Genomic DNA, 27,153 nt, shown 5'->3' on the forward strand with positions numbered 1-27,153 from the left:
GTGAAATAAAGGAAAAACAAAGTGCTGTCAGAAGTCTTATGCTCTGCGAATGACTTTTCAACGCTCTTGCAGGTATTTGCGTGAATGCAGAAGTTCTGATACTTCGCATACAGGAAAAAGAGCGCTAAAGTTCATGCTATGTATATTAAACTCTCGTTAAACTGAGAGGGTATGTAATATATTACAAAATGTCATTATTCTGTTGTTTTTTTTTTGACTATACAGTCGTTTGCAACATATGGTGAATGGGTTAGTTATCTTGTAATATGAGCCAGATAGGGAGGTACGGAATATGAAAAATTCGGGGGTATTGTTTATATATCTTCTTCTCTTGCAGACTGTCAGGGGCAACATGTAACCCATTATTACATATCAATACACATTCTACATGAATTTAAGGAATGACTAATTAGTCTAGGCTGTTTTTTGACTGAACTATATGGTCATGTTTTATAGTTTATAATAATTGTTATGTTGATTAATGTGTAACATATTTTAAGGTGGGTAGGGAGATGTCTTATGTTATTGGTTGACTCATAGTTCTGAGGATGATCTTATTACTAGTAACATTATATTTTTGGTGTGTAATAGTCTAATCACATGTTAACTTTAGTTGATTGGTGGCACTTTACTGTTATAATTAGAAATAGGTATATAAGTAGTGCATTTTCTGGGACAGTATGTTTAGTTTATATTTATACTGTTCTTTCTCTGTGCCATGATTTATGATGAGCTGTTGTGTTGTGTTGCATGTATTAAGCTTATAATATGCATAGAATTAATAGGTTTTATTAATTTTATTTTAAATCTCATTAGTTTCTCCAAAACATTATGACCTTTGTTTTTTCTTTTTATCTCTATTATAAAACTTGCTATAAAAGGTTAATTACTTTAGTGTAATAATTTTTTGTCTTATAAGTACTTGGGAGTATATTTGAATGGGGATTGAATATGTCGGACATCTTGTGCTTTGTTAGTTGTGTAAATATGTTTAGTTGGGTTAATAGTGTTTTAGTCCTTTTCAGGACTTTACTTAAAGTTTCTTTTTTCATTATGAAGTTATTGGCAACCAAATTCATTAATTGTATATTGACATTGTTTTTTCTTCCTTCTATAGATATGTTATGGTGGGTAGGCACTGGGGTTGGGAAGAGGGAAGTTTATAATTTTAAAGGTCATTATTATGTTGAAGCATAAAGTACTTGAGAGTAAATGTTTTACCAAGATTAGTTTAGGCCTTATTTTAATTGGTAACTTGTATTTGCAAGAAATAATACTAGTTTCCTTCATGTTTGATATCAAATCTTTATTTTGTACATGACAAACATATTAATAGTTGATTCCTGGAACATAAGAGGAATCCAAAATAAAGATAAGAGATCTTTATTATTTCATCTGATGTATAAATCACAAGCTAATATATGCTTTATACAAGAAACACATATTCCCAGAGATGAGTGGGATAAAGTTAATTGTAAAAAATGGATCAAAAAATAATAGCCTCTGGGGACACTTCAAATTCTAGGGGGGTGGCTATTATTATTAAACAAAAATTTCAAGGAACTATTATTGATGAGAAATATGATAATGAGGGGAGGTGGTGCCTTTTTACTGCTACCTTACAGAATTTGGACAAACCACTTCTGCTACTAAATTTATATGGGCCTTGTAGTCAACAACATCTATTTATTTTACAAATTTATAATATACTCATTTCTTATAAAGACCACTATGTTATAGTAGGGGGGATTGGAATGCTGTTATAAACCCAGACATTGATCGCACTAGTTGTTCTATTTCCTATAATAAACAAGCATCTCTTGCTCTCGAAGATTTAACTTTAGAATATAATCTCATAGACCCGTTTCATTTTATAGAGTACTCAAGTAAAAAAGATATATATACTTATTACTCAAAATGTTATCGTTCATGGTCAAGATTAGATTTCTTTCTGTTATCTAATATTTTTTCAAATAGTTTATTGGACTTTGTTATTGAACCCAGATTTTTTTCAGATCACTCTAGAATTTTACTAAAATTAAATGTAAATCTTAAAGCTGATAATCTATCCAAACAAAATAATTGGACAATGAATAACAATCTTCTTCTAAATAAAGAAATTTGCAAATTATGTACAGAAATAATTCAAGATATGGAAAAACAATTAGATTCAACGGATATTCCATATGATATACAGTGGGCTGCTTGTAAAGCGAGGTTAAGAGGAATGTTTATTGGTAAAGAGGCTTATCTTAAAAAGCAATTTAATGAGAAAGAGTTATTAAACTAAAAATTCACTCTCTTGAAAGACAATGTAGATTAAATCCTGATCCCGTGTTTGAAAAGCAAATTATAGATTGTCAGAAAGATCTTATTTTACTTCATCAAAACAATTTATCAATATTGGAGCAAAGATTATTAGCGACATATTCTGAATGGGCTCAAATACCTTCTAGGACCTTGGCTAGAATTATTAAAAATAATTTTGAAAGGCCTAAAATATTGTCCATACAATACAATAACAAATTATATAATACAGACAAAGAAATTTTGAATCTTTTTACAATACTATATACAGAGTTATATTCTAAATCTTCCAAAGCTAAGGTGAATAGTCATATTAACAGTTTTTTAAACTCTTTAATATTTCCTATGATAAATGTAAATCAACAAAATTTTCTTTCAGCTCCTCTTACTCTTCAAGAGATTTATGATTCAATAGATAGACTTAAATCTGGTAAATCTCCTGGACCTGATGGATTCACACCAGAATTTTTCAAATCTTTTAAACCAGTGATTGCTCCTTTTCTTCTCAAAGTATACAATTACATAAAAATTAAAGACATAGCTGACCTTCATTGGAATACTTCTAAAACAATACTAATTTTGAAAAATAATAAAAATAAGACGGATCCTAACAATTATCGACCAGTTTCATTAATTAATTTGGATATTAAAATTTTATCATCTATTCTTGCCAATAGATTGAAGCAGGTTCTACCTTCGATAATTTCCCCAGGTCAAACAGGGTTTATGTCTCAAAGACATGTATTGGGACAACACCTTGACTTTGGAATCTATTATTCATCTTACAAAAAGGGACAACAACCCATTGTATGCATTGACTCTGGACGCATCCAACGCTTTTGATAGAGTGTGTTGGGATTTTCTGTTTCAGACAATGTCCTGTTTCAAGTTCCCCTTGTCTTTTATAAATTTTATAAAAACCTTATATACAGAAACTTTTACTAGACTTTACATTAATGGTTCAGCTTCATCCCCTATAAAGATTACCAGAGGTACGAGACAAGGTTGTCCTTTGTCTCCTTTTCTTTTTAATATATATTTAGAACCATTATTATTATTATATATAACTCAAAATACTTTTCACAGGTTTCCTAGGATTCTTAATACTAATTTAGTTTTCTCTGCTTTTGCAGATGATCTAGTCTTATATTTTCAAACTCCTATCACAGATCTTAATAAAATAATTAACTCTATTGAACATTTTTCTCTTGCTTCGAATTATCTTATCAATCCTTTGAAAACACATATTCTTCCTTTGAATTATTTGGTACATAAACCTTTCCTATTTTCTGACTCTCGTTTCCATACTACTTTAGGAGTGAAATATTTGGGCATTTATATGGAACATAATAATCATTCTGCATTTCAAAATAATCTAAATAAGGTTTGGCTATCAATAATTTCTGACATGCATAGATGGGAACATATGAATTTATCACTTCTATCTAAAGCTGCAATAATCAAAATGAACATTCTTCCCAAATTTTTACATCAGTTTAATTCCTCAGATCAGATAATTCCAAAATCCTTCTTTGACAAAATTAATAAGGAATTAGCTAAATGTATGTGGTTCCCTAAATCTGTTAGGGTTTCTTATTCTAGATTATCAATCCTTAAAGACAGAGGTGGTTTAGGGCTACCTAATTTTTATCTTTATTATTTAATTGTTTCTGCAAATAAATTATGGTCCATCTCTAAAATGAGTAATATTCATCACATACAATCTCCAACTTGGGTTAAGCTATGGTATCATTACATTTTATCTAAGAATATAAATCCTGCGGCCATTCCTTTCATATCTATTGATATTCTGAATAATCTAAAAATATCTAACTTTCTTAAACAAAAGATCAAAGATTTTCAGGAGCTGTTAAAACTTATCAATCTTGACAAGTTTTTCCATTTACTTCAACCACTTCATCTGAATCCTAACATAACGCTAGATAAAGTACCATTTAATCTAACAAAGTATCCCCTTATAAAGTTCTTGAATGTTTGGGATCTATTGAAATATAAAGATTTGGCCATGGCAAACCTTCGTAATACTTTGAAAGTAAATTATAAGTATACCTTAATTTTAAGACAATTAAGAGAGGTGATCATGGTGAAGTGGGATCCCATAATACCTACCAAGCAAGATGTTAAGAACTTAGAAACGATAATTAGAACAATATTGTCACCTGTGAAAATGTTATCTAACTCTTATAACTTGTTAAATAAATTAGTACAAGGCTCGAGCTGTCTTTTTTCTGATGTCTGGTTGAAACATAATCCGCAAATAACTGAGAATCAAAAACTTAGGGCTATTAAAAACACTTTTGAATACTCCCCATTTAAGAAATTGATTTATACACAATTAATGATTAATAGTAATGCCTATCTTACTCCTTATAAAATGAATAAATTTAATGATAGTAAATCTTCTTCTTGCACGTGTTGTTCCTTTCCCCGAGCTGATCTTTTACACATTCTTTGGTATTGTCATTTTTCCCATAAACTTTGGACCTCCTTAAAAGTAAGGTTGCAGAAAATGGGTTATCATAAATCCACCTTGTCTTGGGAAATTGCTATACTTCATATACCTGTTGTGCATCTTTCCAAAATGGATATACAGGTATTGAATTTTATTTGCTCTCTTATTAAACTTTACATTACCCAAAATTGGCTTGACCGAACTAAATTAAATTGGGATTCTTTTAGAAAAATGGCTCACTTATACATTGACGCCCAAAAATCTTTGATAAAAAGTCCCAAAAAAATGGCTCAAAAAAACAAAGTTTTAATAAAGGTTCTGAGTATTATCAATATTTAATGGTGTAATGTTTTCTGGTCTTGGTACATAAGGTATAATTTATTTACTCTCATATGACACTTTCTAATGATGTCTTTAATTTTAAGTTTTTTTTTTTTTTTTTTTGAATTGCTCATTGGTTGCCTATTGTATATATTGTACATATTGATGTTTTGTTAAGTTGTCTTATCCGGATGAGTTGCAATTTATTTCCAATGGTTGTAAATCTTCACTCAACTCCTAGAACAATGCATCTTGTTGTTGTTATGTAAATCAATAAAAAGATTTTTGAGAAAAAAAAAACACTGCAAGTTTAAATGACAAACTATAAACAGAATCCATTATTTGGCATGTGACTGTTTTTAAGAAAAACAACCAACTACAGAGCTCTACATTGCTTAGTATTTCCCTTACACATTTGTATTATTATTAATCATCATCCTGTAATGAATGATTTATTATTCTCATATGATGCATTTATTTACTTAACTGAAGGCTGAACTGTTCTACTGCCCATCCTACTGCCAGGGATTCCTAGCAGTGCTATAGTGATGCAGACTGGACGTGACAATGGCTTTACCACCACCATCCAGAGTATCATTTGTCTGCTTTGGACCTGACTGGTTTGACAGCTTTCTATGCCATATCCTTAATCATCCACCCTTCTGTTAACACACAGTGCCCTTGTCAGCCTGCCATACCTTAATCTTAAACACCTTACAAAACTACCTTTCAGCCTCTTAGCACAAGAAATCTGGACAAAGCCAAAAGTAATGGATGGGGCAAATGTACAAAAATAGGGACAGATTTCAAAAATTGCACTTGTATAACCTTAGCAAACTGCTAAAATGACAGGTTTTACATCAGCTTGCAGTTTCGGAAGAGGATATGAAGCCTAAAACTCAAACATCTGTCATTTAATGACTACAGCAATTTGCCAAAATACAACAGACAAACATAAAACAGTTTGCAAAAAACAACAACAGAGGAATAGACCAAAAAATATGAGGTGAAAAAATCTAGACATTCTGTGAAATTCTGGATAGTTGAGAGGTTGTCAGGTGATGCTTCATGGTTGGTGTCACATGTCAAGTTGTGAAAAAGACTACTCAACTTGAATTTAAGAAAAATAAATCCAGAATACTGTCAATCAAACAATACCTCTGATGAACAGATACCTGATAAGGAGCCACATAAGCAGACAAACTTAGAAAACAACATGGCCAACTTGCATTTTGTTTACATGTTTACATTTCTTTTAAACTGTGATTGAAGCAAATAGCCTTCCTGTAATGTACTCGGATCTCCCGTCCTGCAATCCATCATTGCCACATCCACTCTGGTGGGTCTGCTTATTCCTGCACTACAGTACTATGTCTCCTCATTTGCAGCAACTGCATTAAAATTATTTATTTAAACTAAAGGAAAAAAGAGACAGTGATCCTTACTCCTCCATTCCGTTTTTTTTGTTCTTACCTGGAAGGAACATAGAAAGTTGACCAAGCTGCCTCAGAGAAATTTTATCATTTTGAGATTCCTGATCCTGACTGCTGTACAGTACTGTTCTGATCCTGGGTCTGGGTCTCTGGGGTCTGCTCTGGGATGGGATTCCTTCTTGGCTTGACTGTTGGCTGCCACACTGGCAGAAGCTGAAGCAGAACGCAGAGGTTTAAATTAACTTTACTTAAGAAATATCAAAAGAAAAAAAACAGCTTTACAGCACCTGTCCTGCTCCACTTGTTATGTGCTGTGCTACCAGCTGTACGAGACTACGAGTCCCACTAGTCTACACATGGAGTTAACATACATAAAAAAAAAGGTAAACAAACAGTCCGAGCCAGGCAAGCCCTATTCTGAAAGACTGGCAGTCTCCCTCACAAAGCTGACACTATCATGCTTGCCCTGTGTGAGGACATCAGTGACAACTTCCCCTCCAAAAAAAACAGGAATTAAAGGGGCCACTCAGGAATTCATGGAACCTATTACTTCGACCTCAAAACTGGTAATTACTGAGGAATTTGGTACGGTTGAGAGGTATGTTTCCACTGTCAGTGCTTTACAACTGAATCACCTTGCAGCAAGGAAGGATGTTCTTCGTGTTTCACTGTTGCAGTCATTACATTTGGGTAATCTGCTGGCAGGTTGCCCTCAGTCGGCCTGAATTCCAAAGTCTTGGGTCCTGCGTTGGTTGCTGTCTTCTCTTCCATGACATCAGGTCGTCAGGGGTATAAAACATGCAACCGACGCCATTTTCTTTAGTCTTTCTTGCCACGTGGTACCCGAAGCAGAAGCATTTCACAAGTGCCGGCCGGCTGACTACTGAAATATTCAAGTTTGAGTTTCAGAACCAAAGTCTTCACTAAGGCTAAGTACCCCGGTGGGGAAACTTTTTTCTTGCTTTTTACTGATGTCAGAAAAAGTTAATAATTGTATTACTTGTGGCAAGCAAATACCTCATAAGGATTTCCATTTATACTGTATTCCTTGTCGAGGCCCTGATCACAACATGCCTGGCCGTCAGTTTTGTGCGAGATTTAACCAACGCAGTGTTAAGCGTCGGTATATTTTTGCATCAAAGTATTTTGGAAACAGATTTAACTACCCAGAAATGTCGTCTGATAGCAATCCGACTACCGGAGTACATAAAAAATGCAAAGAAAAGGACAGAGAAAGGCAGTCGAGATCCAAAACCGATGATGAAGCTTCTCCTAAGCCAGTCGCCGGTTCACCGGTACTCTGTGAGGCGCTTTCGCAGGCCCTGATACCCACTACCTATGAGTCGCAGGACTCTACCGACACCCATGTGGAGTCTTTCATGCCGCAAGATACTCAAGGTATTGGACCGACAGATGTATCTCCCTCGGATAGGTCTGGAGCCACTGAGCAGGTACCGGCTTCTAAGGGTGTATTCAGACCTCAACATTTGTATATCAAACTGACGACAGCTGCAAAACCAAAGACAAAAGCAACTTCTAAAACTAAAAAAATGACGCATGAGCCATGTGCACAAGCCTCTCTGCCTAAAAAAACAGATGATCAAAATGGCTGAAGACCTTATTACCTTGATCAGGGTTACCTATTCCCCTCCAGATAAAAGGCCTAGGCAAGACACTGATTATGAATCTTCAGATCAGGTTTCTGTTTCTTCTGATTCCTCTTTTGATCAGGAATTATCTATATCTCCCTATGAGGATTCTGATGCTGAGGAGTCTATTCCATCTGCATCTTCTCCTGAGGATTATTCATTTGGAGAAACCTTGCATACTTTGAGGGAGCATTTTCTCTGGGAGAGTCAAGACTTCTCAGAATTAAAAAAGAGGCTCAGGGATTTCCTTCTTCGCCCTCAGCACAAGCCTTTAGCCATTCCCCCTCTTTTAGACATTGTGGATGATGTGTTTTCGGAGTCAGCTTGACCCCTGACTCCTTACCTCCGGCTCCCAGTAAGCCTGACAGATATTACAGGGTCCCTGACTCACATAAATTTTTATTTAGAAACCCTGCTGCTGATCCTGAAACTATTTCACAGGGTCCAAACGGAGTTAAGGCCTCAACAGCAAAAAATCCTACCCCTCTGACAGACATTCAAGGGCACTGGACAGATGGGGAAAAAAGGTTTATACATCTGCAGCCTTGGCAATCAGGGTCTTAAACTGTCAATTTCATATGGTAAAAGTCAGATACGAAGGAGAGAACATAGCATGTAGATAAATCAATCACCTCTGAGCATATAGTAATAAAATAAAAACGTGACGTTTATTGAGTAAGCGCTTTCACCCACTTGGCTTCATCAGACTCATGGATACAAAACAGGAAATTAAAACAGTGCTTAAATATACATCCTGGGCGGGAGATATAACTCCACCCTATCTATTAAACAATTAAAAATATTTAAAACTAATTAAGTCACTACAACTCAGCAAGAGATTCCAATTGAAAGAAACACTACTGAGTTATAAAAACAACCACAAAGCATAACATGAGTGAGACATTAAACTGCCAGATAGAATAGTTCACACAGTAAAATGCATGACCAAATAACAAGCTTAGAAATAAATGAGACAGCATACTGTGAAGACAGCATGCTGTTAAAACAACAACAATAAACAGAAATAATTATTCTTCTTTAAAACTAAGACTAAACAATTGAACATACCAAACTTGGAACTGTGTACCTGTTAAAATGCTTTTAATCTCCTCATCCTTAAGAATGGTTTAACAGACAGTTTAGCGTTCAAACCTGAAGTCTGATCTGAGCTTGATAATCCACATGTTCTCTCTACCTTCTGTATGCATTCTTATGTCTCCTCCTGATGTTCACCTGCATCTGTTCTAAAATCCTAAAGGTAAAAGTATGTGTGGAGTCAGTTTCAAGAACATGTTTGGCAAGTGCATTACTACTGTGTGCATCCTAATCGCATATAAGTGCTCTAAGTATTCTGTCTTTCAGATATCTATTGGTTTTCCCAATGTAAAATGATGAACATTTTCCACATGTGGCAATGTACACCACATTAGCTGATAAACAATTACCATGAGCTTTCAAATGATAAGTATAATGATTAACTGGGTGAACAAAAGTCACTTCACTACTGATGAATGAACAGAAATTGCATTTACCACATTTTGAGTTCCAGACAGACTGTTAGTGGATGACTTCCTTAATCTCTCTTTATCACACAGTATCCTCTTCAGGTTTTCTTATTTTTGTACCTAAAGCACGGAATATCACCTACCCTTTCCTTAACATGGGTATCAACCGTGAGGACATTCAATGTTTTTGAACTACTTCCCTAATTCTCCAAGCATCAGTGGTATAAAACATGGTAAATGCTTCACCACTTGATGTATAAGTGCTAGGTGCTGTAGGTTCATTACTAATGTTCTCCTGATGTGAAAAATAGGGTGCTGCTCTGTCTTGTCTGGATCCTGAACACTATCAAATCCCTTCATAATCTCAATGTTGTTGTAACAACGTTGAGATAGTCATATACAGGTCATCAAGGTCCTGTATAAATCCCTGTAGTAGGGTTATACCTAGAGGCCCTCATTGCCTGTCCTTTAACAATATTCCTGTAAACAAACTGTGGATGCATGCTGCTACGATGTAACAGTGTGTTAATGTGACACTTCTTCCTAAATACACCAGTATTCACAAGTCCATTGGGTAATTTCTCAACAAATACATCAAGAAAAGTAATTCTGGTTGCAGATGCCTCATGACTAAACTTAATGTAGGTGGTGGCATTGTTCAGCTGTTCAACAAAACATTCATCTGGTGTATGGAACCTCTCCAAATAAAGAAGAGGTCATCTACAAAGCTTATAGAACACAATGTGTTCCAAAAGCCTGGCAGGGTATACATAAAGTATTCTCCCATTCTGCCATAAACAAGTTGGTAGCTATTGGCACAGGTGCCCATAGCTACGCCATCTCTTTAAAAGCACCTATCCTGAAAGCAAAAAACATTATTGTGCAATACAACCTCTAACAATGAAATAATTAACATGATCTTAGATTCAGAGAACTCAGTCACCCTGTGTAAATGTTTGGTTATAAAATCAACACCAACACTGTTCGGAATTACTGTGAATAACGATTTCACATCCATAGTCAAAAAAATGAGATCTAATGTGTCTGTTACATCCTTCAGGCAGTCATACAATTCAATTAGGAACTGTTTCGTATCCCTCAGAATGAATTTATTCATGTTCACAACTGGCCTTAAGTTGTGCTCTATATAGATTGAAGATGGTTCAGTGATCCATCCCTCCCGCTACTATTGGTGGATGGGGATCTGTCACATTCTTGTGTATCTTGGGGAGTCCACTGATCAAAGGTATCAATGGTGACTTGACATCAAGAAATGAAAAAAGGTGATTGTCTATGACGTGGCTATTTAAAAGACCCAATAAAAATCCATTCACCCTATGAAGAAAAACTTTCACTAGATCTATATCCAGTTGTTGGTAAAACAATGTGTCTCCAAGCATATTTAACACCTATAAAGAAAATAGAGCTTTAAGAGGTTTGTCTAATGATCCCTCCATATGTATTAGACCGGCTGATAAAGGAGGGGGCATTGTTATTCTGGGCCATGAAGACTATACCAATAGAATGTTAAATATGCTTGGAGACACATTGTTTTACCATAGACAATCACCTTTTTTCATTTCTTGATGTCAAGTCACCATTGATACCTTTGATCAGTGGACTCCCCAAGATACACAAGAATGTGACAGATCCCCCGCTCCGACCAATAGTAGCGGGGAGGGGATGGATCACTGAACCATCTTCAATCTATATAGAGCACAACTTAAGGCCAGTTGTGAACATGAATAAATTCATTCTGAGGGATACGAAACAGTTCCTAATTGAATTGTATGACTGCCTGAAGGATGTAACAGACACATTAGATCTCATTTTTTTGACTATGGATGTGAAATCGTTATTCACAGTAATTCCGAACAGTGTTGGTGTTGATTTTATAACCAAACATTTACACAGGGTGACTGAGTTCTCTGAATCTAAGATCATGTTAATTATTTCATTGTTAGAGGTTGTATTGCACAATAATGTTTTTTGCTTTCAGGATAGGTGCTTTTACAAAGAGATGGCGTAGCTATGGGCACCTCGTGCCAATAGCTACGCCAACTTGTTTATGGCAGAATGGGAGAATACTTTTATGTATACCCTGCCAGGCTTTTTGGAACACATTGTGTTCTATAAGCGCTTTGTAGATGACCTCTTCTTTATTTGGAGAGGTTCCATACACCAGATGAATGTTTTTGTTGAACAGCTGAACAATGCCACCACCTACATTAAGTTTAGTCATGAGGCATCTGCAACCAGAATTACTTTTCTTGATGTATTTGTTGAGAAATTACCCAATGGACTTGTGAATACTGGTGTATTTAGGAAGTAGTGTCACATTAACACACTGTTACATCGTAGCAGCATGCATCCACAGTTTGTTTACAGAAATATTGTTAAAGGACAGGCAATGAGGGCCTCTAGGTATAACCCTACTTCACAGGGATTTATACAGGACCTTGATGACCTGTATACTCGACTATCTCAACGTTGTTACAACAACATTGAGATTATGAAGGGATTTGATAGTGTTCAGGGATCCAGGCAAGACAGAGCAGCACCCTATTTTTCACATCAGGAGAACATTAGTAATGAACCTACAGCACCTAGCACTTATACATCAAGTGGTGAAGCATTTACCATGTTTTATACCACTGATGCTTGGAGAATTAGGGAAGTAGTTCAAAAACATTGGAATGTCCTCACGGTTGATACCCATGTTAAGGAAAGGGTAGGTGATATTCCGTGCTTTAGGTACAAAAATAAGAAAAACCTGAAGAGGATACTGTGTGATAAAGAGAGATTAAGGAAGTCATCCACTAACAGTCTGTCTGGAACTCGAAAATGTGGTAAATGCAATTTCTGTTCATTCATCAGTAGTGAAGTGACTTTTGTTCACCCAGTTAATCATTATACTTATCATTTGAAAGCTCATGGTAATTGTTTATCAGCTAATGTGGTGTACATTGCCACATGTGGAAAATGTTCATCATTTTACATTGGGAAAACCAATAGATATCTGAAAGACAGAATACGAGCACTTATATGCGATTAGGATGCGACACAGTAGTAATGCACTTGCCAAACATGTTCTTGAAACTGACTCCACACATACTTTTACCTTTAGGATTTTAGAACAGATGCAGGTGAACATCAGGGGAGGAGACATAAGAATGCATACAGAAGGTAGAGAGAACATGTGGATTATCAAGCTCAGATCAGACGTACCCCCAGGTTTGAACGCTAAACTGTCTGTTAAACCATTCTTAAGGATGAGGAGATTAAAAGCATTTTAACAGGTACACAGTTCCAAGTTTGGTATGTTCAATTGTTTAGTCTTAGTTTTAAAGAAGAATAATTATTTCTGTTTATTGTTGTTGTTTTAACAGCATGCTGTCTTCACAGTATGCTGTCTCATTTATTTCTAAGCTTGTTATTTGGTCATGCATTTTACTGTGTGAACTATTCTATCTGGCAGTTTAATGTCTCACTCATGTTATGCTTTGTGGTTGTTTTTATAACTCAGTAGTGTTTCTTTCAATTGGAATCTCTTGCTGAGTTGTAGTGACTTAATTAGTTTTAAATATTTTTAATTGTTTAATAGATAGGGTGGAGTTATATCTCCCGCCCAGGATGTATATTTAAGCACTGTTTTAATTTCCTGTTTTGTATCCATGAGTCTGATGAAGCCAAGTGGGTGAAAGCGCTTACTCAATAAACGTCACGTTTTTATTTTATTACTATATGCTCAGAGGTGATTGATTTATCTACATGCTATGTTCTCTCCTTCGTATCTGACTTTTACCATTGTTTAGTTTTTTTTATTGGGATACATTTGGAGGAGAGTTTACTCCACTACCACAAGTTTTCTTCCTTTGTCAATTTCATATGCTTAAGTACCAACAACATGTTATGGGATTGAAACAGAAAATTATGTTGATTTCAGAATGTGCAGAAAATCAACATGAAGCTGAACAAGTTGGAAAGCATACTTTGCAATGTGGTTTTGATTCTTTAGAGGCCTCCTGCAGGGCCACAGTTACTGGATCTGTGATTAGGAGGCATGCCTAGTTAAAGGAAAAAAATTTGCCTGATCATGTTCAAGCTAAATTGCTAGATGCACCTTTACAGCATGATTCTCTGTTTGGTATTAAGGCAGAAGAGGTTTTAAAGAAAATGGAAGGCAAAGCTAAGTCTAGGCAAACTGTTAAAGACTTCTTACAAGTGCAGCCACCAAGATTCAGTAGACACTGGCCTACAAAAAATTGGTCCTTTCCTGTGTCAGACAGAGCTCAAAGGGGCAAATCCAGATGCCCTAAGGGTTCCAGATACCAGGCACAAGACTCATACATGTCAAAGCAATGGGGCGCATCCACCTCCAAATCTAGAGGAGATAAAGCACAAACCTACAGAAAGCAATCCCAATGACTTCCCTCTGCCTACACCAAGCACTTATCTTTTGGCAGCACCCATAGGAGAAAATTAGCACTTTTTGCTCAAAATTGGCAGTTAATAACCCAGGACAAGTGGGTACTAAACATCATATCACAAGGATACAGATTCCATTTCCACACTCTGCCAATGGCAAATGGTTGGCCAGATCTGCCAAAAAATCAAGGCAGAGGCACAGAAACAGGTTACCTCACTCGTGGATATGGGGACCATTCAGAAAGTACCAGAAGATGAAAAAGGACAAGGTTTTTACTCAAGACTATTCTTGGTACACAGAAAGGACAAGGCCTGGCGGCCAATACTGGGTTTATCGATTTTGAATACATACCTGGACATTCCAAAATTCAAAATGCTGACTTTGCAGCAGCTTCTGTCCATGCTGGGCAAGAATGCTTGGCTGGTGACTTTAGACCTAAAAGAGGCATACCTGCATTTCCCAATAAGACAGTCATGCAGAAGATACCTCAGATTCAAGGCTGGCTTAATGCATTACCAATTCTCTGCACTGCCCTTTGGCTTATCTACTGTGCCCAGGGTCTTTACAAAGTGCCTGGCACCAGTAATTACATTTTGCAGACAAAGAAGTATAGAAATATATCCTTACTTGGACAACTGTCTCATTCAATCAGAGAACAAGGACACTTCTTCGACACCTGGCGTTTGTGAAAAGGCTTCTAACCTGCCTAGGGTACACAGTAAATTAAAAGAAATCACAACTGGTACCCTCTCAAAATATAACATTCCTGGGTGTAAGCTTGAATACAACTGCCCTGATGGCTTACCTCACTCCAGACAAACAAAGGCAACTGACTACTTACTTCAAACTGATGGCAATAAAAACACAGTCTTCTGCAAGACAAATTCTGCAGGCTCTGGGCTTCATGGCATCCTGCATCCTACTAATTCCATATGCAAGACTGCATATGAGGAAACTTCAATGGTACCTAAAAAGTTTATGGAGTCAACATTCACACAGTCTGGAAACAATGATTCCTCTCATTCCCTGTCTGCAACAGAAGTGTCTGTGGTGGGCAAAGGCCTGTCACCAAAACATGGGATGGCCCTTCACTCTACCCCCTGACAGCCAAACCTTAACAACAGACGCATCAGATTATGCTTGGGGGGGCCCACATGGCAGGAAGATGCATTCAGGGCATATGGGCACCAAAACAAATGCATCTACATATCAACCAGAAAGAGATGCTAGCTGTTCAAAATGCCCTAACAGCCTTCAAGGACTTGCTTCATCCAGGACAACTACTGATAAAGACGGACAACACCACAGTCATGTGGTATATAAAGAAGCAAGGAGGCACACACTCATCCCTCCTTTGCAGATTAGCCATGGCACTGTGGAACACAGCTTTGACCTACCAAATACATCTTCAAGCTCAATTCCTGCCAGGAAAACAAAACACTCTGGCAGACGATTTAAGCAGAAACCTTATGGATTCTCATGAGTGGAAACTAAATCCACAAGTCTTCAGCATGATAACAGAGAAATGGGGGAGCCCAGACATAGATCTGTTTGCCTCTCCTCAAATTTATCAATTGAAAAGATTCTGCACAAGGAATTATCACAGACAAGCATGGAAAGTGGACGCCCTATCCTTCAGTTGGAAAAAACTATCAGTTTACGCCTTTCCTCCTCTGCCTCTTCTACTCAAGGTCCTCCTAAAAGTCAGACAAGAGAAGCCAAAGATGATATTAATTGCTCCGGACTGGCCCTGCCAATACTGGTACCCAATCCTAAGGAACTTGTCTCAATACCCAGCTTGGACCTTGCCTCAAAGACCACAACTACTGTCCCAGCAAAACAATCAGATCCTGCACAATCAGCTACAGACTCTAAACCTGTCAGCATGGCTAATCATGTAATCATACACCTCTCTGTAATGCTGTGATGGATGTCAGTTTGGAAGCCAGAAGGCCTAGTACTAGAAAATCTTATGCTGACAAATGGAAGAGCTTCTGTGCTTGGAATCGAGCACAAGGAACTGATACAGCAGAACTACATATTCCTCAGATATTACAATACTTAACTGAGATGCTTGACAAAGGTCTATCTTTCTCATCAATCAAAATCCATGCCTGTGCCATTTTGGCTCATTACAATACAGAGCCACCAATCTTTTCTCATCCTTTAGTAAAGCAATATCTTAGAGGAGCCAAAAATGTAAGGCCTCCTAGAAGATCACCATTACCTGCATGGGACCTCAATTATGTGTTGGAAAAGCTCACCCTGCCTCCATTTGAACCAGCTGCTACCGCTGATATAAAGTTCTTATCATGGAAGACAGCTCTGCTACTAGCAATTACATCAGCAAGAAGAGTTTCAGAGCTACAGGCCCTCATGGCTGTAGAGCCTTTTATCATATTTTACCCAGATAGGGTGTCTCAGAGGACAAATCCTACTTTTATGCCTAAGGTGGTTTCCAGTGTGGCTCTTAACCAATTCATCTGCCAACTTTTTATCCAAATCCGCAGAAAAAAGGGGAAGAGAACTCTGCATTCCTTGGATGTACACAGACAGCTAAGATTCTACTTGAGCAGGACTAAAGCTCTAAGAAAAACTGAGCAATTACTAGTGTCATATGCTGCAGGATCAGAAGGAAAGGCTATTTCAAAGCAGACAATTTCAAAGAGGATAAGCCACTGCATCTGTTTCTGCTACTTACACCATGGTAAACCTGTGCCCAAGGGCATTAGGTCTCATTCCACCAGAGCTGCAGCTACTTCAGCAGCCTTTGTCATAGGAGTACCAACCAAAGGCATTCTAGAGGCTGCTACTTGGAGTTCTGTTCATACCTTTACAAAGCATTACCATTTGCCTCTTTACTCTAAGTCCAGGGCAGGCTTTGCCACTGCAGTGCTGCAGGGCCTTATAGCCGCACCTAATGCTGTTTAGCTCCAGCCTCCCAACCATAGCTTTGGGATTCTACCCAAATGTAATGACTGCAACAGTGAAACATGGAGAACATAGTACAGTTGTGTACACTTACCATAAATGTAGACGTTCGAGTGTATTCACTGTTGCAGTCCAGGTTACCCTCCCGCCATCCTCCTGTCATTCTAAAGTTTATATTTCCTTCTGTATCTTCTACAACCTATGTGGTGTATTTGCTTGTAGATGAAGGTAAAGTTTATATTGATGCATGTATATATATATACAGATATATATATATATATATATATATATATATATATATATATATATATATAATATTGCTACCTTTTTGGGGGCACCTGACATCGGGGGCACGAAAAACTAAAGAAAATGGCGTCGGCTGCATGTTTTATACCCCTGATGACCTGACGTCATGGAAAAGAAGACAGCAAATGATGCAGGACCCAAGTCTTTGGAATTCAGGCCAACTGAGGGCAACCTGCCAGCAGATTACCCAAATGTAATGACTGCAACAGTGAATACACTCGAACATCTACATTTATGGTAAGTGTACACAACTGTACTTTCTCCATCCTGTTATGAAACTTCTCAGAATGACAGAGTGGAAGATTTCCAACTACTCTGTGATTATCAGATGTCTTTCTGAGGTTGTTTTTTCCCTGTTTTAGAAGAGAATAAGAGATCTTCAGCTTGAGTTTTTTTTTTAATAGTAAAATGTTAAATGTTTTCTGTTTAGTGTCTTGCAGAGGAAATGTACTTACTTTTTTTCTTGTTTTGTCCCACATATTTATATTTAAGAAAAAAATATGCCCTTCTGTGTGAGACAGCTTATAACTTCAGCAAGAAGGATTTCTGGATTTCAAGCACCAACATTGAAAACCAACATAAGGAACTTGGACCAGATTAATTAATAAACGTTAATGTTTGGCTATTGTGGGGGGGGGGGGGGGCTGTCTCTTACTATGTAAGCATGCTTGGTTTTATTTATTTTTTTTTTTCAGAAAACTATTAAGTAAAGCATAAACTGCCTGCTCCTAGGCACTGACTATTTGCAGTTAGTGACAGAATTAAGCAAAATACCCAATTCACAACTTGATTTGCATGTACTTGTGATTCAGACTTGTATGCCAAGAGTGTTGAGTGCCGTCTTTGTCAAACAGTGGCAGACATCCAGTTTGGTGATTAGCTGCAGAAAGTTTCAGAACTTGAATCACTGCCTTTCTTTATTTTTATTAAACATATAATTATTTCTCCTACATGGAGTTACCAGTAAGTTATGCCCTCTCCAAGTAATGATAACTCATTGTCAGGTGGCTAGGAGCCCTTCTCGCTAACTGCAGTAGCCCTGCAGTAAGTTGCTATGCAAGTTTGCACCTTAATGAACAAGTTTGTTAATTATTCATAAAGGCCCCTAATGTTTGTACTGAAACATCCTAGACAGCTTGGTGAAGCATATGACTGGACTACAAGGAGGCCATTTTATGAATCCAGGACAAGGTTTATTTGAGGACACTGTCTTCTTCCATTCCTAATGTTGTTTTGCTGTTTTTGCTGTTCTCACTGAACTTCAGCTTCCATTGTTTCCCCCCAAAAGGAAGAAAATAAGGGTGAAAGAATCCCCATACCTTGTTTGTCCACAGATGTCTGATGTATTCCACTCAGAGAACTAAGGCTGCCAGATAGAATAACCAAATGTTTATTCCATGACAGGGAAACAAAATATATCATTTAATTTGCAAACAATTTCTGACTGGATAGGAAATTGTCTGACCATTTGTCATGGCGCATATAAAAATACTATGAATGGAGAGGTTAGGACGCATGCCATTGTGGTAGAGTCTTTGTGTCTCATTCTGCTGTGACACCAGCTTTCCCTAGGACTGTATCAGCCTAGGATGGGTGGGGGGCTGCCACGTAAGTGTCAGTTTACACATTTACCAAACATTGAAAATAGCACGGCTAAACCAATGCTGCAGCTGTTTACTTTGGCCTTCTCTGTAATACTTAGATTGTTTTGCATTATTTATTTATTTATTTCAGTTTGATTACCAGGGAAGTCCACTGGGCTAATGGGCCCGTTTTCACTGGAGGCCTGGGGAGAAAAGTTCCAAAACAAACAAACAAATCAATACATTTATATATACAGATTACAAAAATAATTTCAAAGTACATGCTAATCCATGTTCAAATTCTGAATTACAATGATAATTCCAGTAAACAAGTAAAGTCAAAGTCACTCTAAGAAACAAGTATCAGGTGGTTGTAACAGAAGAAACACAACAATTCCACTTTTGTTTTGAGAAAAAGGCAATACTTGGGATACTACTGTTTTTTTTTTTTTGTGCTGTTCACTAAGCATAGTGCATTATAGAAAGGAGAACAGGCGCACACATTAGTGTCATCCTGTCTCCGTGTTAATGTTCAGATGCCTCATGTTGTTCTACACAGTAGTAAACAGTACAGCAGCAGCAGGTATCTAGGATGAAGAAGACGGTATGTCAGTGCGAGCTATTTGTTTTAACAGTAGAGACAAAAAACATACAGCTGCATAGTACAACGTGGTGTTTGCAGAGGAGTTTATTTTTTGTTTATCTTGCTCGTTACCAAGAATAGATATTAGTATAATTATATGATTTCCAACTCTTGTACAGAAGTTATTTAGGGTGCATGTAGACTAAATGATCCCTTAACAGTTGAGTATCAGTTAATCAAGTCTTGAGACATCAAAGTCATTATTACTGAAAATATTGCATAAGGCAACTTCAGAATCTGAAGTGCGTGTTGGAGTACAGACAAGTTAAAAGAGTTGGGTCATGTTAAGCTGATGCATAGGAAATACTGAAGAGTCATATGAATGTTATAACTTTACTAAGTATATTCAAAGTGCTCTCGTTAGTTTGTGAACAACATAAATATGCTGCATCTTCAAATTTGTTTAACTTCTGGACTATTGTTAACATTTTCCCAAAGTATTTTTTAATAAACAGAACCACAGAAAGTGTAAAGATTGTCTGTTTTCCTACTCTTAACAAATTGTTAAACGGATAACATGTCAGTTTCTCATCTAAAAATCGCCAGTGCTGAACTTGTCGGTTGCCTTTCCTATAAGAAAGCAATGCTGGTGCAATTTCTGTTTCTACACTGGCAGTGATCCAGCATGGGTGTGATGCATTCTTCCTCTTTTTTCCATGGTTTTGCAACCCTATAAGAGACTTCTCTGAGTTGAAAACTTGACTTTTCTTTTGTCTAAATGAGTGTTACACAAGTTGACACCTAAGGAAACATAAGTTAGAGAAAGTAATTCATATCACGCATTTATCTACCACTATGTAAAGCATTATATAAATATTTACACTGTGATGGTATTATAAAAAAGTTAGGGGAAGGAATTCATATCATGCATTCATCTACTAGAATTTAAAGCCATTATAGCAATAACCCACGCCTGGGTGTGGGTAATGCTGGATTTACCCACGGTTGGCGTGGTTTGGTCCCGAGGGCGAAGCCGGACCAAACAAAGCCAAGCATGGGTAATACAGCATTACCCACCCAGAAGTGGTTATTATATTATGACATTATTTAAGAAAAGAAACTATTACTTTTCTTAAATAATGACATAGTATAATGCCTGTTTACTGCCCTTCCGCAGATGTCTGGCATCCGCAGCAGTTCTGATGTACTGCGCGCCTGCGCAGTACATCAGAGCTGTGGGCAAAAGCAATGGAGAAAGCAAGATCTCCATTGCTTTTTTTTTTTACTGTTACACTATGTTAAATGGGTTAAACATAGCGAGACAGCTTTAAAATAAGCAACGGAGATGTCCGTTGCTTATTTTAAAACTGTCTCGCTATGTTAAACCCATTTAACATAGCGAACAAAAGCAACGGAGATCTTGCTTTCTCCGTTGCTTTTTTTTTAAAACCTGTCTCGTTATGTTAAATGGGTTTAGCATAGCGAGACAGCTTTAAAATAAGCAACGGAGATCTCCGTTGCTTATTTTAAAGCTGTCTCGCTATGTTAAACCCATTTAACATAGCGAGACAGTGTTTTAAAAGTAGAGTTATACTAATGGAAAAAAGTCCGGGCGACCGGACCTTTTTCCATTAGTATAACTCGATTTACAATGTGCACGCTGGCCAATCAGCATGCACGTTTTGGGGGGGGGTCATGGTATGATAGTATTTTAAAATACTTCAGCTACATAATGTATAAGACACTCCATAAATAAACGTACTATGATAATCTGTAATAAGTACAGTGCTGTGACTAGACCTTGCTTTGTTCTACAGAAACACCAAGTAAAGCGGTTGTATGGGTTTGTTACAAAAAGCAATGATCTAAGTTTGCACATAGTGTAGCTTACTTGTTAGCACAGTGTGATATGAGAAAGGTAAATGTTATGAGTTTTATAATAAAATACAGTAAAAGCATATTTTCCAGGGCTATATGCCCCCTGCAACCACTGATATATAGGCTGCACCACATATTTCCAGTTTCTTAATATTAGTATATTCCATGTTTATATAGACTCAGATGTAAATGAAACACTTGGGTTTGCTGCATATCTGTTTTCCCTTTATCTGTTAAGACAGTGTGATGTCAGAGTTAGTATATTTTGTAGAGAGTATGGAGGCAAAGCCTTCTCCCACACCAGGGGTACCACTTGATTTAACTATGTATGTAATTTTGTTTGTTCCTGAGTTGTTTTATATTACTGAGTGTTAGCGTATGCCACATGTATTTTGTAGTTATGTGCTTGCTTTTGTTAGTTTCTGACAATGTAATAAAATGCTGTGTAGCCAGCACTGGCAGTATGAAGCCCTGACTACTGCCCAGTCATATTAGTTTCACCAGCAGATTTTGTCCTACTTCAGTAAAGTGTCTCCATTATAAATCCCATTGCCCTCAGTACAAATAAAGTATTTACTATGACTGTTCTTAACTTATCCAGGCAATGTTCATCTACTGAAAAGCATGCATGCTGTTATTTACACTGTTTCTACATGTTTGAACATCAGCAAATGTGTCAGCTTATAACATTATACATTTGTTAATTTTTTTTAAATATTTTAACAAAATTGTTCTATTTAGATTATTAAAAAGTGCAAACTCTACATCATGTGAAACGTCTGTGCTTTTGCAAAAAAAAAAAAAAATGTTCTATACTTGTTCTCATCCAGTTCAGGCTTGTATGGGCTGTGTAATCTATCCTGATAAACAACAGCTGTAAGACAGGAACAGCCCCAGGCTGAATATAAATTCATTACAGAGCACACAATGACACCTGACACACCAGTACTTGTAGGCACACTAGGAATGATGTAGCATTGTAACCTGCCAGCATGCCTTCAGATTATTGTAGGAAACAAACAATCTTGGCAGAAGCCCATTTGAACACAACTTTCAGATTCAATACAAAAAGTATTCTAGTTGAGAATGAGACCCAAAAAGCTGCAAGGCAGCACTGCTAACAAGTGTAGCACTGTGCCACACCCTGTGTCAGAAATGTGGCATTCTAAACAATTAGCACTTCAAAACCGTTTAACATTTTGTTTCTGAAATAAAATCTAACATTACCATTTAATAAATGCAAAACTAGAATGCTTAATATATAATAGCGCCAACTTTCTTTACAGATATTCAGATGCTTTGTCATGTTCTTTGTTAATTTAGGTGGAGGACAAAACAGAATTTAGATTACAGCTTCTTAATGTTGTACGCCCAGCCCAAAGGGACATATTATGTGCAGGTAAGATTTTTTTTTTTTTCAAACTACTTTTTATACTTCAGTCAGTAGTGTAGGGGTGTCAAAAAACTGTCAGTGAGAATGACTTTTCATTAAAGTACTTAAAGAGGCAAGAAAACAGAAATATATTATTGGGTTCAAAAGAGAACTACAAAACTTTTTTGTAGCAGTTTGCTTGTGTGTGTGTGTGTGTGTGTGTGTGTGTGTGTGTGTGTGTGTGTGTGTGTGTGTGTGTGTGTGTGTGTGCGCGCGTGTGTGCGTGATCGCGCGCATGTGTGTGTGCATAAATATATGTTGAAGTGCTCATCCCACTGACCATGCCATGATAATGAGTACACTGTCAGTAAATAGATGATTTAAACAATACTGAGGCTCTGGGAATTATTTATTAAATAGTAAGGTATTTAGGTGTAACTGCAAAGGCATAGAAGCAACAACTGGCAGTAAGTTTATCTCATATGTCCAAAAGTGTGAATAAGGCAAACTGAAAACTTTAAGTGTGGTTGTAGGAGTATTTTACGAGTAATGAATTAAACCATCAGCAAGTGTTTCTAAATAAGCAAGAGACTAATCAGAAAATGGAATAGGAACCAAATATGCAGAGTATTTTAGGGCATAAAATAACTTGTCTTGAGTTGGTGCAAGAGTGTTTTTACAACAGATGAGCTATTAAAATATATGTATATATGTATTTTTCAGTAATTTAGTAATTTATATAGAAATGCTGATTTATATAACACAATTCATACATACAAATGACCTATATAAAGCAATAGACAGTGAATTTAACATAGCGAGTATAATGAGTAACACTGAGCTGCGTTTCGAGTCCCAGATTGTTAAACCTGAGGCAAAAAAAACTCGGCTTGTCAAATGTCAGATGAGAAGTTAATAACGACACTTAAGTTTGCAATCATCTATATACTTGGTCAGCCAGTAACATCAGAGAAGTAAATACCAAACAGAACTGGTCCTAGGATCTATATATATATATATATATATATATATATATATATATATATAAAATATACACACACACACACACACACATTTATTTATAATACAGATGATTTATGTCAAACTTCCAAGATGGCTGCACATTTAGTAACAACTAAATTTCAGCTCTCCCAGGATGAAAAAAGAAACTCTGAGGAGAGAGCCAGTAAACTCATATTTTGAGGTAAATTTCAGTAACTGGCTAGTAAGTGCACTGCCTGGATGCCAGCAGAAAAGAAATTCAGAAAATCTGAAAGAAAATCAATCATAAAAGGAGAGTAAAAAAACACTGACTGGGAAGAATCCTGCAGCTGTTCAGCAAAAAGCAGTGCAAACTCCAGCTTTGGTGCAAGACATGACTTCCAGTAACCTAGAGGAAAAAAAAGTCAAATGTACGTAGAGCTGATTAAAATAAACAAAACACTGATTGAGTATATCAACTGAAATAACAAAAGGCTGGAAAAAGGGAAGAAGCTTCAAACAAATATTCAGATGAGGTGATAAAAGTGCAAAAATCAGAGGTCGAAATGAAGAAAAGGCTGGTTGAATATGAGACTGCTCAAAAAGAGATATTTCAAAAAATAATAGAATTAGAGGACAGGGCACATAGGGAAAACCTGAGATTTTCTGCTGTACTAGAGAAGCTGGATGGAACAGACTGCATTAATCCTATAAAAAACACGATAAGCAACTGAACTGGCATTCCACAGCAGGCGTTAATTGAAACTAAAACAGAATGGTATTAAATATACTGATCCCAAGGATATTGCCAATATCCTGGCAGATCAATTCAGTGCCAACTTCACCCCCTAAATGGCCCATCTCAATACCGGAAGATTGCCAAATTCCAGTAATAACGGCCACACAGGTAAAAAACACACTCTCCAAAGTTAAGAATACAGCATCCATGGGACCAGATGACATCCCGGGCTGTGTACTACATGAACTACAATATGAACTGGCACCTCACCTAAGTGTCATGTTTAATCATAGCCTCACCTCAGGTTTCATGCCCACTGAGTGGTGCAGAGCTACAGTTATGCCACTCCACAAGGGGGGATCCACACTGGATCCTGGAAACTACCGTCCCATCAGTCTGACGAGCCTTATCTGCAAGGCCATGGAGCGTATTATCATGGAACTTATAAACAAAGACATTGGCAACCTTCAAACACTGGACCCCACCCAGTTTTGGTTCATGAAGGGCCGATCTTGTCTCCTGAACCTGATTGACTTCTTCAAATCAGTCTCCAGAGCCATGGACAAGAGTAAGGTGGTTCACACAGCCTATCTAAACCTTGCCAAGGCCTTTGACACCATCCCCCACTCTAGAATCATAGATAAACTTACTAAGCTGGGCATTAATCCCTACGTCACCCAATGGGTTGCTAACTGGCTTACTGATAGAACCCACACTGTAAAAGTAGCAGACTCCAAATCCAGCTCCAGACAAGTGACAAGTGGAGTACCTCAGGGGTTCAGTCCTGGGACTGCTTTTGTTTGGCATCTACTTCTCTGAAGTACAGGCCAACACTAAGGTACTCTGGCTAACAAAGTTCGCAGATGACTGCAAACTGGGAGCCATTATTGAATCCCCAAATGATGTGGATACTCTACAAAAGGGCCTTACAGAAACAGATGCTTGTTGCCAGAGCCATGGGCTCAAGCTCAGTGCCAAGAAATGTATAATTATCCCCTTTGGGAAAAACATATACCCATTAATTACCATATAGGTGGCAGTACACTAAACACCGAAAGTGTGATAAGAGACTTAGGGACACAGGTGGATAGTGGTCTCACCTTCGATAACCACATCGCCACAACAGTCAGGAAATCCTTCTATGTGGCTCACCTCATCACTAAGGGCTTTTCATCCAGAAAAAAGGAGGTCATTGTCCCACTGTACTCATCCCTCATTAGACCCATTATAGAATGCAACGCCCCATTTGGTATGTACCTCTCAAGACATCTGCAAAAACTGGAAAGGCCACATAAATACCTCACTAAAAGAATCACAGGCCTAAAGCAGATGCCCTACACAGACCGCCTTAAAAAACTCCAGCTATACTCTGTCGCGTATCGTCTACTCAGAGGTGATCTCTGCTTAACATACAAGGCCATGTCAAACCCAGAGCTGTTGGACATGCTACACTTAAAGAAATCCCAGTCCCTCAGAGCCACATGCTCCAGTGATCTAAACCTTGTCATCACAATAAACAAAACATGCTGGAGAGATAGGTTCCTGACCCAGAGACTCCCCAGACTCTGGAATAGATTGCCTATACATGTCAAGCAGAGTGCCTCTTTGGCCCTCTTCAAAAGTAACCTTGACGATTGGATGGGAGAAAGGAAATTCACCCTGGGTATCACGTCGTCATCCTGGCAGACAGGGGTACAGGGAAGTAAATAATGTGGGAAGAAATAGCCAGGGAATTGTTATGGGTAGGCTTGTATAGGCCCTAGGGCTGATAGCCTAATACCAACCTATGAACCTATGAACATCATGTATATGCTCCAAAACTGGCCATAAGAAAACAACCTACACCTTTACTAGTAAAGATACAATCCTACCAGCAGCAGGAGTTGATTTTGACAAAACTGTGGCAGAAGAACAAAGTACTAAAAGTGGGAGACAGTAGAAAATGATTACTCACTGTACACCAGGCAGAGGAGGAGTAAATTTATTGTACTAATCAGAGAATGTAGAGAAGCAGCATTAGATTCAAACTGCTATACCCAGATATCTTCAGGATATTCCTTCCTGGAAGCACAAAATCATTTTTGATGCAGAACATGCTAAGGAGGAAATACAAAAGTTTTTCCAACAAAAAGTGAGCTGTGAAACAGAAGGAGGTACTGCTTCGTGTTCTGGTAATAAAGACCACAGAGACACTGTGCCAACGAAACCTTTTCCAGTGTTTCAATGGAAAATGCCTGAGAGACAGAAAAAAGGCAGAAGACTTGACTAGAAGAACCAAGAATACATTGGAAATGAAGCAGAGACTGGATTTGAGAGATTAAGATAAACAAGAATAAAACAAACAGCTTGGAAAATGACAAATAAATGTGGAATTACAAAACATTAATTATATTTGTGAAACATGACAGAAGAAGAAAACCTGGAAATATTAGATTTTTCTGACTCTGTTAAACTTGTAGGGGACTAAAGCATATGCCCTACTTCATGTCATTAATGTTTGGAAAACAGGAGAGGGGCGGAGGAGGGGGGTGGAGACAGTTAACTGTAAGTAAAACAAAAGTATTTTTATAGTGCATTATATAATATGCATGCTATAAAGTAAGTTTTCTTAGTTATTTTAAGTGTAATTGGGATACTAAACTAAACAGGTGCCTTGCTTTTTT

General features: G+C 37.3%; 1 protein-coding gene across 1 annotated transcript in view; it reads left to right on the top strand.

The window, feature by feature from the left end:
* MGAT4D (MGAT4 family member D) overlaps positions 1 to 27,153 on the top strand; it is a 997,995-nt gene that overhangs the window by 582,032 nt on the left and 388,810 nt on the right. Inside the window, exon 7 of the mRNA XM_044060402.1 lies at positions 22,722 to 22,797. Coding sequence (XP_043916337.1) covers positions 22,722 to 22,797 — 76 coding nt within the window. The remainder of the gene's footprint in view (positions 1 to 22,721; positions 22,798 to 27,153) is intronic.

This window comes from Protopterus annectens, chromosome 2.part0 (assembly GCF_019279795.1).
Source record: "Protopterus annectens isolate FY-2018-M chromosome 2.part0, PAN1.0, whole genome shotgun sequence".
NCBI lineage: Eukaryota > Metazoa > Chordata > Ceratodontiformes > Protopteridae > Protopterus > Protopterus annectens.